The following is an 18279-nucleotide window of genomic DNA, read 5'->3' as shown; positions in this document are numbered from 1 at the left end:
TTATAATTGTGAGTTTCTCGGCATCTGAGATCTGCAAGTTGCTCTTTAAAAGGACTTCTTGCAGTCTCGTGGTTTTAGAGATTGAGGTGTGTCACATCCTTTAAATACTTTAGCAGTGGCTTCAGCAGTAGTCACAGGTGAGTCCACTATTAGTTTCATCTATGTGCTGGTACACAGGTGTGGAGTTTCTCTAATAGGAGGAATGGTCCAGTGAAATTGTGTCATTATTGTCTAGACCTTTGTTATCTGCTGTTGCAATGTAAATGATGCTATTGATAGAAGCTTGAGGGTGTGAATTACCATGGGGTGGTGGGATGAGCTGTCCTGCCGGGTTCCCATTGTTCATGAGTACCATCCTCTTCATATCACTAGCAGACTGATAGCTGTCTCTTTCACACATGTACTGCTTCTCTGAACTTGTACAGACTTTATCTGGAAGAGCTGTTTGAGAGAACCCAAATGAATGAATCTGTTGGACCAGACATTTAACAGACTTTACTCTGCCAGCTCCTGAGTACAAAGTCTGTGCAACGTCCGATTGAGCCCATGTGTGAATAGAGCAGGTCATCGACGAAGAATTCACAATGAGCGGTTGGGCGTTTTGATGACGTTTATATCACAGCACTGGTTTGAAACCAGAAGAGTACAAACACAGGAGATCGAAGAACAAGGGAAAATGTCTAATTGGCAGGATACGTCATGTACAAGATGACATACATAGACTGCTGTTTGTATAAAGGAATCCTGTTACTAATTCATAGTAACAATTTAGATGTATTGATAAAAGCTTTGAAAGTGCTTAAAAAGTGCACGAATTTTACTATTAATTAGCTATTAGCAAACACTAACTATTTGAATAGACCGATTCCACCTTAAATTTGAAATGCTGAGGTTTCATGATCGTTAGCTCGTGTTAGTAAAAATATACATGCATATTTTTTTCTTCCCTGGTGGAGTGGACAGACAGTGCTTTCTTAGCCACATGAAAGAAAAGAGAGCCTCAGCTATTAATGATTAGACCATAATAACAGATTCCTAACATGTTTGCCTAGTGGGGGAGATGGGTATAGTAGGCTCAGTCACACAGCAGTGCTTTGTGTGTTATTTACAATATGAAAAGCAGAGAACTTCCCAGATGGAAGCGGAGTATTGTCAGTAGTGACGGGAAGTGAAGCAGAGATGAAATGTCTTCAAACAAGGAAAAACCTGGCCGTACACATTCTGGTGTACAACCTGCTCATCTGGTCTGACTAAAAAGGAAGTAAACTGTGTGGGAGAGGGAGAGCAGTGCACAGCAGAGCCTTGAAGGCAGCCGGAGGTATCTGTGATGTATCTGTGATGTCAGAGGAGGGGGGGTGGCTAAAGGGGCGTGGTCTGCTCAGCTGAAACTCTTGCAACACCTATCTAGCTCCCTGAGAACAGACAAGAGGGAGTATTGTTCGAGGAAGCTCTAGCCCTGTGGGAAAGTCAAAAGATTGAATACAAACCCCAGAGAATTCAGCAGGGATTTGATAAATAGCCTTCACGGTAAGCCTTTTTTCATTGTGTCTAACTATTACCTGTCTAGCTGGTTCAGCTTAAGTTTTATTTTCTCCTTGTGCTCCTCTAAATGTTCTCTTTGGTGTGGTGTTGTACCTGCTCTGTTGGATTAGATACAGGCTCTCTGTCACTGTGTGAGCAACACTGCTGTAAAGGAAGACGTGTATCGATTATAGTTAGTTTGTTAAGCATATATTGTGCTAAGCAAATACAACCCTGATCCCAAAAAAGTTGGGATTCTGTGTAACACTGACAGAATGCATCAAATTCAGTGTATGTTTCTAACAGTTAAAGTGTATATGTGAACATAAAATATACTGGATTTGTACAGTTTTCAATTCAATATATGTCACAAATTATCACATTCTGTTTTATTTACATTTTAGACAACTTTCCAACTGTTTCAGAGTCAGGGTTGTATCTTGGTCCCAGTGGAAGTGGAGAAGTTCTATTAACCATGCAAGGCACAGTTTCTCTCAGGTTATGACATATATATAGATAATGTGTTTTGTAATTCAGAGTAACTTGCGATGTTACCTTCTAGGATGTATCAGTGGTTATATATTTTCTGCCACATTAATCTCAGCTCCACTGTTGTGCAGCCTCTTTTCTTTTTGAGAAGTTGTTGTTCACAGGCAAGTGGCTCCAAATGTGTTTAGTGAGCCCAGTTATCAGTGGAGCAGATGTTTCATCCTGACACAGAGAAGTCCTGCCTCTGTTTCCCTCCAGACAAGAATGAAATGAGAAACCGGCCTGCCGCCTGGCACAGACTTGCTCCCTGCAGTTGCAGCAGCATTATAATTGCTCCTGTGTTAGCCTGAACATACACCTGGCTGGCTGGCCTGCTGAGCCTCATACACAGCTTCAGCTGTTTTGTTGTTTCTGCTAATGTTGCAAGTTAACCAGAAAAAAATGGTGCAAGCTGCTGTGGTTTAAACAAAGCGAATTGTTTTAATACCTGCCTCCCGTTGTGTTGCCTTACAGCGAGATTGATCCCCTGTATGGGAAGCTTCTACTTTTTCTGCAGCTGTGTGTTTTACAGCCTTTGTGTATCAAATGACATTTCAGTTTATGTTGTGCAAATGCACATTTTTAATCAATAGTCCCGTGTTGCCTTTTGTACTCAGTGATGTGTAATGCCTCTCTCCCCCTCCCCTCCCCCTTTCTGTCTGTCTCTTTTTCTCTGCAGTTGTATCAGTGGAAGCAGTTAGAGAATTTGTATTTCCGCGAGAAGAAATTTGCTGTGGAAGTGAACGACCCTCACAGGTCAGAGAAGAAAATTGACTTAATCTATCTTAACTGATCTCATCTCATGAGGTCCTTTCACTGTATCTGAAGTGTTCCCATTTTAGCTGCTGTTTGCTTCAAATGTCCTTATCCTACACCTTCCGCACTGTGAAGGGCATCTGCAGCCAGTGGCCCATTTAGGACAACATGTTAAAAACTTTAACTTGTCTGTGAAATGAGTGTTTTCCTGCTGTTTAATTGCCACTTTATTATTCTAAGGTTGTTATAAGAGCTCTACCTCTCACACAGGCTTTGATGTGGCACTGTCAGCCTCCAAAGGTGTCATTAAATCCCACTGTCTGTTTCAAAATGAGTTTGATGTTGCTGCTTGCCACACACAAGATTTTTACAAGAATGATTTTCTAATCTTTGCTTAACACGTCTTTTTTTATCTTAATTAAAGCCTTGTTTATCTATCATCAACTGTTTAGTGTTTATGTGCAGCTGTTGAACAGATTTGCTTCTTGGATCAGCACAAGTACTAAATGTTTGTCTTGTTATCTTCTGCAGAAGAACAGTGACCAAGCGAACTTTTGGACAGACTGGTCTGGTTATACACACATGGTATGCCAGCCACTCTCTGATTAAAACCATCTGGGTGATGGCCATCAGTCAGCACCAGTTCTACCTGGACAGGAAGCAAAGCAAAGTGAGTGTCTGTTTGTTTTCACCTAACAGATTCACTTTGGTTAAATGTAGTTAGAAACCATCTAATCCTCTCTAATGCTCGACCTGTGTAGAGATCTTGCAACATGTCAAGTGACCCGTGTAGGTGACCCACCTATAGATCAGGGTCAGGTGGTGTGTGTGTGTGGGAGGTCACGTGGGATAAAGCATTGATTCTGGGGGAGCAAATGACTTGCTGGCATACACAATGTGTTTGTGTTATTTAGTCATGACCCTATTATGAACATTTATTATCATTTAAACAAGTTCAGTGTTGACCTGTTTTCACTGGGCTGTAAGATGAGCCTTTAGACAGATTAAAGCACACTGATCCTCCCTCAGTGTGAATATGGACTTAAGTTCTGTTTGAAAAGGTTATTGTGCAAGTGGCACAGCATGGTGTAATGGTGACTGTTCATCATGTGATGCCTGATCCGTGTCCCATGCTCATGACTTATGTAAATATCTTGAGAAAGGGATATGACAGGCTGCCAGGTTTCATGTAAATAGATTCCTCTGCTGGTCAGTCTTATGTTGGGAAATAGTCCTTGGTTTAAAAGGAATAAAGCTGCTTTTTGTCTATTGAACCTGTAGTAAAAGGCGGTTAGGTTAAACTGAAAGTGTACAAGAGTTTGTAATTGCTCTGAGCAAAAGATTGCTGATAACAATACTTATAAGATAATAAACTTTATTTATGTGTCATCAATGTTACAAAGTGTTTTTTAATAGGAAATGAAACCAGATAAAATGAAAATAAGCTCGGGACATGACCACAGAGGAAGTAAAAAAAATACAATGAATAAGATCATATACAAACACAATTTTAAGAATAGATTTAAAAGACGCTACAGACTTCAACTGAAATTAAATATTCAGCAAGCTAACCGGTAAATTCGTAAAATTTAACAACTCAAAGCTTCATCCACGGCACCATCGTGTCGCACTATCAAGAAAAATTTGCTACAAGTGGCAGTGTAGTGATCTGGGGAAAACATCCTGCAAGTGGAAAGTAGCATAAACAGAACTGTTATGTGTCCTTGATTTTCACAACTCTCTGCTTTAGAGAATAACCGAGGCAAGGAGTTCTATACTGTGGTGGGTTTTAATAGCAGAAGCCCCAACGCCATCTTACACAAAACGTGACCCAGGAGAAGCCAGCTGATCTTATTGGCCAACAGGGCACACACCGGGTCAGTAATCAGGATATGTATGTAGGAGCAGGCTGTTTAAGGCCTTTAAATGAGTCATAAAAATGTTAAAGTAATTTGAAGTCTAACAGTGAGCCAGTGTAGGGAAGTGGGCTCAGGGGTGATGTGATCATGCCTCTTTGTCTCAGGTAAATGTCCAGCATCTGCAGTTTATACCAATTGGAGACAGGGAAAGAAGCACAAGCTGATAATGTGCGTGCAAATAAACAAGCTGAAAATAGATAATGGCATGTACAACTTTTTCTAGATCTGCAGTTGATAAAAATAACCTATTTTTTGAGGTTATCTTGAGCTGGAAGAAACTTGACCGAACAATGTTTTTAACTTTATCATCAAAACAGAGGTTAGCCGATATAGCAGCCAGAATGATATACTCCGAGTAGGTATGCCTATTATTAAGCCTATTTTAACCTCTGTCTGTGGCTTAAGAGGAAACCTATTTAATTCAAAGTAAACTACAATTTGCCCTATATAATGTGAAGTGTTTAGTTTGGAAGGGATACATGTTTTTTTATAACCACACCAGTGAGAATAAATACAAAAAGGCACAGTGTGTTCACAGCCCAAGTCCTTGTTCGGTGCTAAAAAATGTCCAAAGCCCTGAAGAGACACTCAGTCCATGTGTTGGTGTTTATGATGCATATTTGCTGAGCACTGGAGCTGTTATACAATATGAGTGGCTGTGATGTGCAGTTTGTGGTGGAGATGGATGTGTGTGTGTGGCTGCAGTCAAATGAGGTTATTCAGCCACTGTCTCCTCAAAGGCAGATGGTGTGTCAGTGTTCATCCAGGAATAGAGCCCACACTGATTGATGAGAGAGCAGTGTGCTTGGAGTACCCAGCATGCAAATGGAGCCGCCGCTATCGCAGTGCGCTATCATTAAAATGAAGTACTCACAATCCCTCCCTCACTACTCTTTTCCCTCCTACTCATCCCTGTTTCCTTCTCCTAACTGTGTCCTCTTCCCTCCAGACAAAAATGACCACGACCAGGAGTTCAGGAGACATCGCCGTGGACCTCACAGAGATCTGCGCCCCGCGGATCACTAAACTCTCCAGCATTGAGAGCAGAGACCAGCTTATCATGGCCAGCAACGGAAGCCTCATCTCAGCCGGTAAGCCGAGAGTTAATCAGCTAATGGCTTCTGCTCCACATCAAAATGATGAGTGAGTGATGATTTATTGCCATAATTTGTAGTTAATCAGACGTGCGCTTATTCCAGGTTCTGCTGACTCTGAAGTCAGCGAGGAACAGAAGAAAGAAAAGGTTGCTGAGTTGAAAAAGAAAGAAAAGGACCTTCAAGACAAACTGACAAAGAAACTTGAAGAACTGAAGAAGATCTGCATGAGAGAAGCTGTGAGTGTCTCTCTTATTCTGTTACTTCCAGTGACTTTTAAACCGTCCACTGATTGTTGGTTGTTGTGTTCATTTGCAGGAGCTTACGGGCAAATTGCCTAAAGAGTATCCCTTGGCAACAGGTGAGAAGGCTCCTCACGTACGACGCCGTGTTGGGACAGCTTTCAAGTTGGATGACCTTTTCCCCTATGATGAGGTTAGTGTCGCTATTGTTGTGTTATGTTTCCCTTATGTGAAATACAGTTCTTACTGTTTGTTTACCCCGAATTTGACATTTTGAAATGAGGCTTAAGAGTTTAACATGTGTTTTGAGGCTAACATTGCATAATGATTTGCATAAAACATTTGTTTTGAACTGTAGCTGGATTCCATTAGAATATAAATTTGAATTTGAATGTGTCAGCACACTGCAAATGAATGTTTTCAGATCAATTCCATCTTGTGTCTTGGAGACATTTGCAGTCTGCTTCTTTGTTCAGAGTTCTGCCTCTGACAGGATCTGTCTTTGTTTTTCCGGGAAATTCCCCGTTAACTGAGTTGTGTGTTTTCCCTGCAGGATCCACATCTGAGGAATCTAGAGAGCAGGTTTGCCCTGCAGCAGAAGATCGTGGAAGCAGCCATCAAGTTATCAAACGAGGATGACCTCTGCAAGACGGTGAAGAAGAAGAGGAGGAACAACTGTCTGGATGCGATGAGGAAGCTGGAGGAGATTGAGAGGGAGATCAACGCTTACAGGATCAAGAAGGGAAAGAAACCCACACAGAGAGCCTCTCTGATCTTAGCAGGTAGATGTCAACAACAGTTGCAGTGAAAACTCTACACAGGCTGTGCTTTCAAATCAAAGCTTCACATTCACTTTTAAGGACTGAAAATTGCTATTTGATTGAAAAGTCTGTCACTTTGTATGAAAAGTGCTCTATCAGTGGCGTCTCTGAGGAACAACTTCTCTCTCTTCTGTCACTAGATGATGTCAACCCTTCAGAACTCAGCTCTCTATCTGACAGCCTCACGCTGGATGATGGTAAGTGCCCATTCTCAGTGTGCATATGTCTACTTTCTCCTCCCCATATTTAATGCATTTTAGATCAATTTGAACCAAGCAATCACTTTTTTATCCCCCAGATGATGAGCTCTATTCCCAGAGGCAGCGTTCCAGATCGGTTCAGTATTCCCCAAGACCACACCATGCAGAGACTCTGGACATCCACTACAACAATGACAGACGGTCCTCTACCAATGAGCAGTATGCAGACAGCAGGTAAAAAGCTCAATGAAATGAATGAATATTCAAATTTTAGTGTGTGTGACGGCTGTTTTTGTAGGTGCCCTGAGCACGGAGCTAGTACAGACCTGTAGAGTAGATCCAGAGTTGCATTCCTGCCAGTCACCTCCTCCCTCCTTCTCCTGCCTCTCCAACAATCTCCCTCTTATCAGCCCAACACACCGGCTTTAAAAATAGATGGAAAAAAACATGTCGCTGCCTGTGAAGGAGCAGACAACAATTTGAAAAGGGAAACAGGAAAGCAGCTCTGGAAACTTAGTTTAAATTGCAGCTACTTCAAAACTGTTTACAAAATAATATAGGTGATGTGTTGCCCTCAGCTCCAGAGATGTAATCTCATTTTAAACAGTCATAATGCTTGCTGTTGCATGCAAAGAAAGATCAGTGGACTATGTAATGGCAGTCATTCAGGTGTAAGTGATGACTAAAGTGCTGCATTTGAGCAAACCCAAGGTGTTTTTCTTTTACCTACTTCATTTTTGAGAGTAAAGTGGATGAGTTTATCTCAATAAAAAGCTCTGCTCTAAAGAAGCCAATGCCCTGAAACCATTGTTCTTATCTTTGTTCCAGATTAAATTACGGCCAAGTCCAGGAAGCACTCCACTACAGCCACCGTGATGCCTTATCAAGCCACAGCAGCCCGTTTAAACCAGCTTCCAGACAGCCACGTGATGCCCGCAGCATGCCCCCCACACCCCTCCTCACCCGCAACGCCTACAGCAGCACCCAGCTCAGGTAGAGATCACTTTATTGTTTATCACAGCTACCGATCACACTTCTACAATCCATCTGCTAATAACAGGGTTCGGGTTTGGGAAATGCCTATTTAACCATGATGTTTTCAAAGTTGGAAATATGCTTGAATTAGAATGTATTCCTGGAGGAACCTTTTTAAACCAAAAACCATTTTTATTTGAAATGAAAGAAGCCTGTCATCATATTTGTTTGTTGTCTTTTGGAGTCTCGAACTAAGTTAGCAAATAGCCAGATTAGTCCTGTGCATTTATTGCTGTGGGTATTAAAGAATTATGTTAACTTCACTTTTCACAATTATAATTGTTGTACCAGTTTAAATGTGATGCTAAAGGTTTCATGTGTCTTTAAATGTATGGTTTAGACACCTTGAATAGTATTAAAAGTGCTTGAATTTATACTCTAGTTTATAGTTTATGGATTCTTTACATTTGTATTTTGATGAAAAGCTTTTAAATGCTTTCTTTTCTTTTCTTTTTTTTTTAGATCAGAGGATGCTCCACAACATTTCCGCCAGCGTAGCGGTAGTCTGGAGTCCCAGTCTCAGTTCATGACAGAGGCCGAACCTCCCGTGCCATCGTTCACCTTCACCCCAGCCCGACGCAGCAACAGCACTGAAGTCCTCGATGACGGTTCCTCCTACACCAGCCAGTCCAGCGTCGAGTACAGCGTCCCCGGAAACCACACGCACAGGCGCAGAGCTCGTGGTCGCCACAGAAAAGACATTTACGCCAACACTGGTAGCATGCCGAACCTGGCGCAGCCGGACACCCGCTGCTACGCCTACCAGCCCAGGGCCAGACCCACCACGACAGCCTACTATGTGACGGGTTATCCCAGCTACGCGGAACCAGAGCCTTACTCCAATGGAGTCTACATGTACGACAACGAGATGGAGGGGCACTATAACGTCAACCCTGCATACCACCACACACCAGCAGCTTATCACAGCCACGACATGCACAGTCACTACGGTAACGACGAGATGGACGGCATGTCGCAGAACCCGTACGCTACGCTGCGACCTCCCAGGAACCGACAGGCCCCCCGCGGGAACGAGCAGGTCGGCAAGAATATCCAGAAGGCTTTGGTGGCGGAACACTTGAGAGGCTGGTACCAACGCAACGCTGCGCAAAAGCAGACATCGTACAACTATGACTACGACAGAGGGTCCCAGCAGAGCCTGGGCTACCAGACCATGCCTGCACCCTACAGCCACAACAGCAGGAACACTGCCTATTCCACAGGTTAGATCACTGCACCATGTGATTCACTCTCCAGTGCATTCTGTTTTTGACCCTGGTTTCACATGTAGGTAGGTCATTTACTGACTTGTACCATTTTTTGTCTCCAGTGTCCTCAGTGTCCTCCAGTGGAAACTGGCACAGCCGCATTAGTGCAGGTGGTGCTATGTCGGAATATGACATGTCCATGCATGCGCCACAGTCCTACTCCTACAGCACAGCCCCCTACAGCCACTCCGCCCACAACAGGTGAGAAAAAAAAACTTGGCCTCGCCTCAGCTCCTTATCCAATAAGCCACTCCCTGATCCTCCTTATCCTCAGAGCTAAGCGCTACTGTTTAATTACCTAGAATGGACGGCTGCAGAACATATAAGCTGCTATTTGGATTTGTTGTCCCTCACACACGACAATACAGTGGACTGATGTGTAACCAATGTTACCTTTTACCTTCACCCTCAAGTTAGGGTGTCGGACAGCATCCATGTGCTTAACATGACATTGTGGTTCAGCAGTAGGATTATAGGATCTGTGCAGCCAGCAGTCACTTCTTCCTCAGAGCTTAAGACCTTAACTGTCCACTGGCCCCTGCTTTCTTATAGATATGGCACCTCCCAGCTTTTAAAGGGCTCCTGGCACAGCCCTGATGGTCGGAGGCGCTGTGCCTTTTTCCCCGCTAGTTCTTTCTCCTCAGCTTCCTCTTCCACCTCCTCCCTGCCCTCCTCCTCTTTTCCCTCCTCCTCCCCCGGGTGTCGGGTCAGGCAGGTGGCCTCCAGCCCTGCGCAGCCACAATCCTCCAGAGGGCACAGGCTCAGTAAGGTGTCCTTTGCTAAAGGTAGTTCATAGTAAGTAAACTGCCACGGCCGGAGCGTTTGCTTCTTCCAGTTTGTCTGCAACATGGCTCCATAGTCTGCTTGTTGATGTTTTGAAGTGCATTTTTGAGATGTTTGACTGATTGTCCATTGTCATGTATGATAAGGTAACTGCATGGCTTTTTTTTAAAAACATGCCTGCCCTACTTTCTCTTCCAGCTGCAGTGTTAATGAAAACTATAGCAAAAACACATGTGACGACACCAATGTAATTGTATAATATAAAGTGTTGATTATATCAATATACAATATCATTGACAATAAACAAAAGCCTAAAATATAATTTGTTTTTAAATTTATTTATTTTTTGCGTCACCTTCCATCTTTCTCACAGTGTTTTGCTTTCAAACATAGACACACACACTCTGTTTACACTGGCGGCACTGCAACTCTCAGTCCATCTCTGAGTTCTACCAGTTGGGTTACAACAATGAAACATAATGAATAAAGTCAGCAGGTCAGGTACAGTTCTTGTGCTTGATTAACGCACATTTTGCATGTTGGTCAGTGCGGATTGGCTCTCATAAGGGGCTGGGTGGAAGTGTCTGACCCACGCATCACTAATGAGCACAGTCTGGAGGACTGCAAAGCTTCATCTGTCATTATTTTACCTGTTTTTCTTAATGATAAGATAAAGTCCTATGGGAAATAAATTTAAATAAAATGATTAATTGCCTGAAATGTAAACTGAGGATGAGGTTGGGACTGGGTGCAGTTGTAACACACACACACACACACACATATATCAATCAGAAACAAGATATCTTTATTTTGATTTTTTTTATTAAACTAACAAGGACATTTGCTAATAATATTTTACTTACCTGTTTAAAGGGAAAATGTTTTGACTAAAGCTGACTAAAATTTCATTGCTTATCTTTAATTAAAACCAGACTAAAAAAAAAAGTTTTTGTTCACAAAAACTATGAGGTATCAAAAATGACTAAAACTACTAAGGATTTTCATATAAACTAAGCCTAGGTGTGATACAGCTTCCTAAATTAACACTGTCCAGCTGGTGTTTTGTCATGCAGTGGTCACATTTCTCTGCAGTGTGCCTGACACAGTTTGTTTTCCTCTGCTGTTTGCCTTCCTCCCAGCCCATGCAGAGACTCCCTGCCCATGTGCTGCCACTCACCCTTGACCTTTGCCCCCCCTCTCATGCGCAGATATCCCCCAGAGTTTGAGTGGCCGAGCTGTGATAGGATGGCGTGCCCTGCGGGGCCTTTAGAGAGGCGTGGTGCTGTTGCCTATGCTACTGACCAGGAAAATTACCCCCTCCCCCCCCAATTTATCAGTCACAGCACAGAAGAAAGGGTGAGAGACGAGAATGTAAAACTTCCCCACATGGTTATCATGGTGATGGTGATGTGTTTTTTAATTTATGTGGCAGGGACTAACAGAAATCTCCAAATCATTTTAAATTGCTGATTTTTCTTTGTTTTTTGGGTGTCTTGCGGTGGTGGGAGAGCACTTGTGTGGCAGAGGAAAAAATGTGACCCATAAGTATTGTCGCATTTGAAGGCTATGTGTGTCTGTGTGCATCTGCTGTTTGATTGGGTGAGAATATTTGACCCTGGGTTTAACATTAACATGCCTGAAACACATGAGGTATCTCAGTACACGAACTTTTCTTATATTTCTTTCAGTTTCCTGATGTTGGAAAGACAAAGCTGAAATATGACAGGATGGTTTTGACAGCCCAGGGTTAATTCATTCTAAACTCATAGCTAAAAAGCTACATTCAGTCTGCCATTCATTTAATCTGTTTCAATCTTTTGTGTTTGTTACAGATCCTACGTAGATGTCAGCCAAATCGACTCACACATCAGTAACCAAATACACCCTCACCTGGAGCCCGAGGACAAGATTTACTGGCACGAAGACTCAAAGCCGGGAACAATAGTGTAGCTGCCTGTCTGTCGTCGTGCTGTATAAATCCTCTACCTTGACGAGTCGTCATTGTGCCTTAGACTGCACTTAACCTGTTTGTCTGTACAAGAGGATCCAAAGAATGAAGGAACTTTAGTGGGATTCAGCGTCTAAAGGAAATGAAGTCCTCTCGTTTCTGTTCTCTTGATTGCCAAACTGACCCACAACCTAATCATAACAAAACCCCTCGGGAGCGTCTTCGTGTCTGGATTGCGAGTGTTTTGTGGTGATGGCACTTGTGCACTGAAACTATACCAGGACCTGCTGTGAACTGTGTGGTATAGCCAGTGTTTCTCTGTAGAGATACAGGCTTCACAAAACAAAGGACTAGGACTGTCTATATGATGGATACTGAGCCGCAATGAACAACACACATGTACGAACACAGTAACCATGAAGGATTGGACAAGGATTGATAAAGACATTATCAAAATGAAGGATTGAACTCATTAAAAATGAGTGAAAACGATGTGGCTACTTCCTGGAACCTTCTGCAGTCACCAGATCCAGTTTTATCATAGCACAGCTTGTAACTACCACACTGTACTCCTGTTTGTCATTTACAAAGTATTCAATCTATCTCACTGTCAGTACTTATGATACACTTGAGCCAAATACTTGTGTCACCACTTGAGTATTACCAGAAGTTAACTTTGATATCACTGCCACATCTGATCAGTCACTGCAGGAAGACAGGAAATCCTTTCTTTTTTTCTTTTTTTTTAACATGGTTATTTCATCCATGCTGGAAATCATGGACTGGTGCTCCCAATTTCTCTCAAGAGAATTAAACTGTATGTAAATGTGGTATTGTAAATACACTGGTTCCGTCTTTTTTTTTAGAGCATTTTTATGTATTTGAAAAGCATGTAATATATAGTAAACAATTGTTGTTAAGCTGGTTCTTAGTAATTTGTACAATTGCATTTATTTGAATTAAAAAATCAGCATTTGAATCAGTGGTTCGGTTTGTAGGTCATCATTGTTAAGTAGAATGGTGCTCTGAGAGTGATCCTCTCTTGAGTCAGAAATTGTTCTTCGACTCTGGTGTGTTCATGTAGCCTGTAACGCAGTCAGCTGATCACAACCATTTATTTCACGTTGGAAGAGTGAGAGACTGACTGATATCCAGCTCACAAAACTCATTGTTGATCAAATATAAATCAATATTCTGTTACTGCATTGTCTATTACTCGCCTCAAATGTTTTCAGAAACAGTTAAGTGTTTAACTGTGATATGATAGAGTTTGTAACTATTCCGCCATGTTTGTCCTGCTTCAAAACAAAGCAAGCACCACATCAACATGCATGCCTCATTCAGCGCCATGTCGTTGCTCTGATTGGTCTATGCAGAGGCATGTTCTTTGGTCCCTTGGAAATCAAAAATGAACCGAGATTAATGATGCTATGCTAATGGTCATAAGCTTAAAGTCTTAAAGTGGAAGCAACATGGACACACCAAAGATGTAATTTCCAATATTTGCATAGTTTTTTATAGCCAGACCTGTCTCTGTAGTGTCAGAGCTGGAGAATGGTCTGACTACCCCCATTATCTAAATAAAAAACACCCGGGCTTTCCTCACTAATCACCGATCATAATCGTCTTGTTTAGTCGGTTAGTCTGACTTATTTTAAGTTGATTTGGTTGCAGTAAACAAATTCACAAAAGTTCCCAGCAAGCTGCAATAGTAACTGAGATTGAATTGTTGAATTTGCGTTATGGATTCGAATAAACTGAAAATGAGTCAGACAGAAATAAGCCCTATTTATTTAGTTAAGTCACTTTATGGAAAAGGCCCCAGGCAAGCCATTAAATGTTAACCATCTTTCTGAGTCATTCTGATTTGTTCGTGTGAAGTTTCCCTGTAGGGAGCCCATTTTTCCGACGCCCCATCAATGCAGTACAAATGCCCTATCTCACAAAATTAATCAAAATAAAAAACAAATTTTTTTCATCTATCCTGTGATCCACATCCACTCCAAAATTGAATGTGTTCTTCCCTGGCCCATACTACACCCCCTCCACCTTATTTCTTTAAAATCTGGGCAGTAGTTTTTCAGTATTCCTGCTGACAAACAGACAAAGAGCTGAACACATGACTTCCTTGGCAGAGATAACAGTATACAGACATTGCAACTTCTCAGGGAAACTTGATTGGAAGAAAAACATCTCATCCATCTGCGTGCAGGAAAACAGGATTTAAATCCAAATCCATTAAATTAGATAATTGAACGTCTGTTCAGCCAGTTCAATTAATGAAATGGGATTTGAAGAAAGTACAATGATTGTCACCACTTAGAGAAGAAAAGAACCAAATAACCTAAAGTCTCATTAACACTTTATTGCCCTGAAGAACAGATTTTGTCACAGTGGCTTTGGTTAACTGGAACACATTAAAAACATTCTTCACATATAAATGGTCTGCGGTGCATTCAAGGAGGCAGATTATAGTTGGAAAGATAACTGTAGAGTAACAGTTTTACTCCTTTGACAAGCTTCTAAGAACGAATTCAGAGCTGCAATCAGTCTTGATTAGATCTAATTATGAATAAATGATCTGCTTTCAGAAAAGATCTCCTGCCGCATCGCTCTGTCGCTCTGCTCTAAGTTCCCACCGCCTGCTGTGTTGCCTGGCTGGTTTTTCTGTGCCCTGAAGCCGTAAACCGACCAAACCAGTCTTTAAAAGCTGTCACACCCATTATGGGCTATAACCTGTTCATCTGTCCTCCCTGTGAATGACAAGCTAGTGTTTATAGCACCAAACCCTCCCTGTAGGCCTCCGTGTTAAAGAAGCCTGCTGTACACATGCATCGCCTGTAACCCTTCACCTCCTTTCCCTCCCTTCCTTCCCCAGCCGGGACACAAATTCACTACAGCGGTATCCTTCCTCGGCTTCCCTCCCTATCAAGGCCACAGTTGAGCTGCTTTACTCGCTCAGTGTTTTGCTTCTTGAGCGAACTCAGGGGAGGTCTGAGACACTTCCAGCTCCTCGGCTTTACCCGAGGGCGGTAGAGTGAGAGGGGGAGTGCTTTGTATCCAGCTGTCTCTCTCTGTCTCTGTGGCTCTGCTGCTTCACACCAGCTGCAGTCAGACATCAGGCGAGGCTGCTCCAGCTGACACTCCACTACATAAACAATGGGCTCCTATGTACTTTGCCCTCATCTAACACACTAAAGACAAAAGTCTAATATGAACCTTGGTACCGACCGAAACGTGTCTGTAACTGTGTATGAAAAACAGCCTCCTACTAAAAGCTGTCATCAAACATCTGGCCACATGAGTACGGCAGCGTATTGGTGCCACGCCAGCAAAAGAAAAACAGATCGGTATCATGTTCCAACAAGAAAGTTTATTGCTATAACAAGGAGAGGCAAGGTTATACGGAGATGGTTTTCAGATTATAACAAGATATTTTCATGTTATAAAGACATATTTTCATGTTATTATGAGATACAAACGTATTAAAGTGCAACAAAAAACATTTCCTCATATAAAATCTATTTTTTAACTTCTTATATCTTAGCCTGTATTGTCATAATATAAAAATGGTGTGTGGATAATGTTTTATTGGAGGAATATAGTTCATATACAATTTTAAAAATTCTGCTTCATGCTTGGGTGGATACCAGGTGACATTCTGCCGTTAAAGAGCAATTTGCGTGCATTGTTGTTACTAATGACACCAGTAGCCAGTGTGCATTCAGTCTTCCTCCTGTTGCTCTGGTGGGCGCCATAGTTTTATAAAGAGAATTGAATACAGCATTGGTGACAGGTCCCCATTCATCCTATGAAAGTTGCTCAGTGGGAGGTGAAGCCAAAAGAACCTCCTTGTATAAAATCACCCAGACCTCCTATGGCTCTTTCCCATATATAAGGCCAATAGAGCAAATACAGTCAAGACTTCCTGCGGCCAAGCTGGCTAACTTCCTGTTTAGCACTTAGCTAACTTGAATGGGAATTAAATGATTTACTACCTCTTCGTGACTTTCCAAATGCCATTGGGCCAAATGCAAAAACTGTCCCGAGTCCTTTGCCTATCAGTCCTCAGACTGTTAAAGGCAACTGAGAAGTCGTAGAGGGTCTCAGTTTTTTAATTATGTTATAATCTGTTCAAAGAATGGCAATAGAAAAAGATTCATATTATGAATTGCTTCACATCAAAATCAATCAATCAAATCAAAATTACTTTATTGATCCCCGAGGGGAAATTCAATTAGTCTGGTAACTCTTAAAGAGTGAGACAGCCTGATGGCTGTAGGAGCGAAGGATCTTTTGTATCTCTCCGTCCTGCAACAGAGAGAGAGGAGCCGTCCACTGCCATTTTTTTGGTCCATAAGGGTTTTGTGTAGCGGATGATCCGGGTATTTCAAGATGACCTCGAACATGTTGACAGGTCATCCCTCCACCACCTCCTCCAGTGTGTCCAACCTGGCTCCAACCACAGAACCAGCTCTTTAGACCAGTCTGTCCAACCGCCTTCATCTCTGTGTCTGATGCTGCCTCCCCAGCAGACTGCAGCATAAAACAACACACTACCACCACAGACTGATAAAACATCTGCAGCATCTTACTACAGATACATAGTTCCTATAATGCAGCTTAAAATAAAATAAAAATAATTTAGCCCATGTATATTTAAGAAAACTAATTATACAGCTGCTTGTGTTTAAACATCAGCATTGAGTATTTTATGTTAATTGCTTTTATTGAACCAACATGAGTTTTGCATCTTTTTAAACAATAATCATAGAACACGTAGTATACATGTCATCCCTCCAATGTGGCTGAGCCAAGCTGAGATTAAAGTGACTTTAAATCATGTTGTGCTGTGGGTTCTCCAGGATCAGCACACTTACCTTGATCCTGGGAGTAATGGCTCAGACCAGTTATGAAGGATGAATAGTTGGATTAGCTGACGGGTCACATGGGCTAATATGTGTGACCTTCTATCGAGGAGGCAGTGAAAGCAGCGTGGGTGTTTGGGAAGGTTGAAGAGCTCGCATACTGCAAAGGTCACAGTGGGTCATCATTACGTGTCACATGACCAGCTGTAGTATAGCGCACAGAGCTGCTAACTGACAGGCAGTTTGAGTTATGAAGAGAGCTAACCAGCTTGTCCAGCCAAAAGCCAAAGCCTCCCAGGGTCAACTTAAAGGCAGCATGCTGTCAAAGTGTGCATGACCAACATCAAAAAGTATTGTACTAGATGACTCCTTATCCCACGCCTTTGTGTTGTGGAAACTAAACACAAGGCAGATGTTGCAAGACAAAAGCCTGCATGAGGAGAAGTGTGCTGTTACTTAGCAGCTTGTGCAGAAACAGTACACAGGTTTGTTTTTGTGTCACATGCACTAACTTCTGTTGCTTCACTGATGATTACCTTTGGATGCAATTATTTCAAAATGACTAGTTAGTTAAGTGTTGTTGATTCATGCAAAAACACCAAGAAAGGTTAAGTATTGTTTTGTAACTTCCTCTCCTGGATTACACGCCTGTTGAGGAGAAAACAGCGAAGACAAACACCTGTTGGGTGTGCAGCAGCACACACACGTGTTGGTAGGATATTTACAGCAGCTGCAGCTGAACAAGAGCCTCCACTGTGCCCTGGGAGACATGACTTTACTTGAGTTTATTGCCACCAGTGCTTGTGTTCACTCCTCCAAGTTGCACAATATGGATGGAGATGAGGCACCGCGGGAGAGGACATAAATCACTACTGTAGCACAGAGAGGGGAAAGCCTCGCAGCTCAAGTCAAAGTTTAACTGGAGAGCCACTGGAATACTGTTTCACCTGAGTGTGCAGAGGTCATCAGAAGGGTTCATTTGAAAAATACCCTGCATACCTTATAGAAAAAATGATGCTGACTGAAATGGATTTATCTTTTAGAAAGCAAAGGGTTAACTGTGGAGGACTGAAGCTGCCAAAAAATAAATAAGTAAATACATGACTCACTAAATTAGAAAATATGCCACCAAAAATATTAAAACTAATTATATGCAATAATTATTCGATAAAATGTGACATAAATTAATGTTTTATTTTGCATCTTAATTTATTTACCTTTTTGTTCTTTTTTTAAATTTTCCCTCTATTTACTTATATTTTAAAATAAATGTCATTATTTTCACTTTGCATTTCT

The 18279-nt window shown here is 42.0% G+C and overlaps 1 protein-coding gene across 1 annotated transcript in view; it reads left to right on the top strand.

The window, feature by feature from the left end:
• Positions 1 to 13094, top strand: part of frmd4ba (FERM domain containing 4Ba) — a 33718-nt gene extending 20624 nt beyond the window's left edge. The window contains exons 12-25 of the mRNA XM_059329031.1: positions 2729 to 2805; positions 3337 to 3475; positions 5674 to 5815; positions 5924 to 6057; positions 6137 to 6253; positions 6614 to 6842; positions 7022 to 7078; positions 7180 to 7315; positions 7910 to 8074; positions 8579 to 9339; positions 9447 to 9585; positions 9937 to 10169; positions 11376 to 11523; positions 12000 to 13094. Coding sequence (XP_059185014.1) covers positions 2729 to 2805; positions 3337 to 3475; positions 5674 to 5815; positions 5924 to 6057; positions 6137 to 6253; positions 6614 to 6842; positions 7022 to 7078; positions 7180 to 7315; positions 7910 to 8074; positions 8579 to 9339; positions 9447 to 9585; positions 9937 to 10169; positions 11376 to 11437 — 2391 coding nt within the window. The 3' untranslated portion in view covers positions 11438 to 11523; positions 12000 to 13094. The remainder of the gene's footprint in view (positions 1 to 2728; positions 2806 to 3336; positions 3476 to 5673; positions 5816 to 5923; positions 6058 to 6136; positions 6254 to 6613; positions 6843 to 7021; positions 7079 to 7179; positions 7316 to 7909; positions 8075 to 8578; positions 9340 to 9446; positions 9586 to 9936; positions 10170 to 11375; positions 11524 to 11999) is intronic.
• The last annotated feature ends 5185 nt before the right edge of the window (positions 13095 to 18279 follow it).

Source organism: Centropristis striata, chromosome 3, assembly GCF_030273125.1.
Source record: "Centropristis striata isolate RG_2023a ecotype Rhode Island chromosome 3, C.striata_1.0, whole genome shotgun sequence".
Taxonomy (NCBI): domain Eukaryota; kingdom Metazoa; phylum Chordata; class Actinopteri; order Perciformes; family Serranidae; genus Centropristis; species Centropristis striata.
The sequence above is the reverse complement of the archived record's forward strand: the minus strand, read 5'-3'. Positions and strand labels throughout refer to the sequence as shown.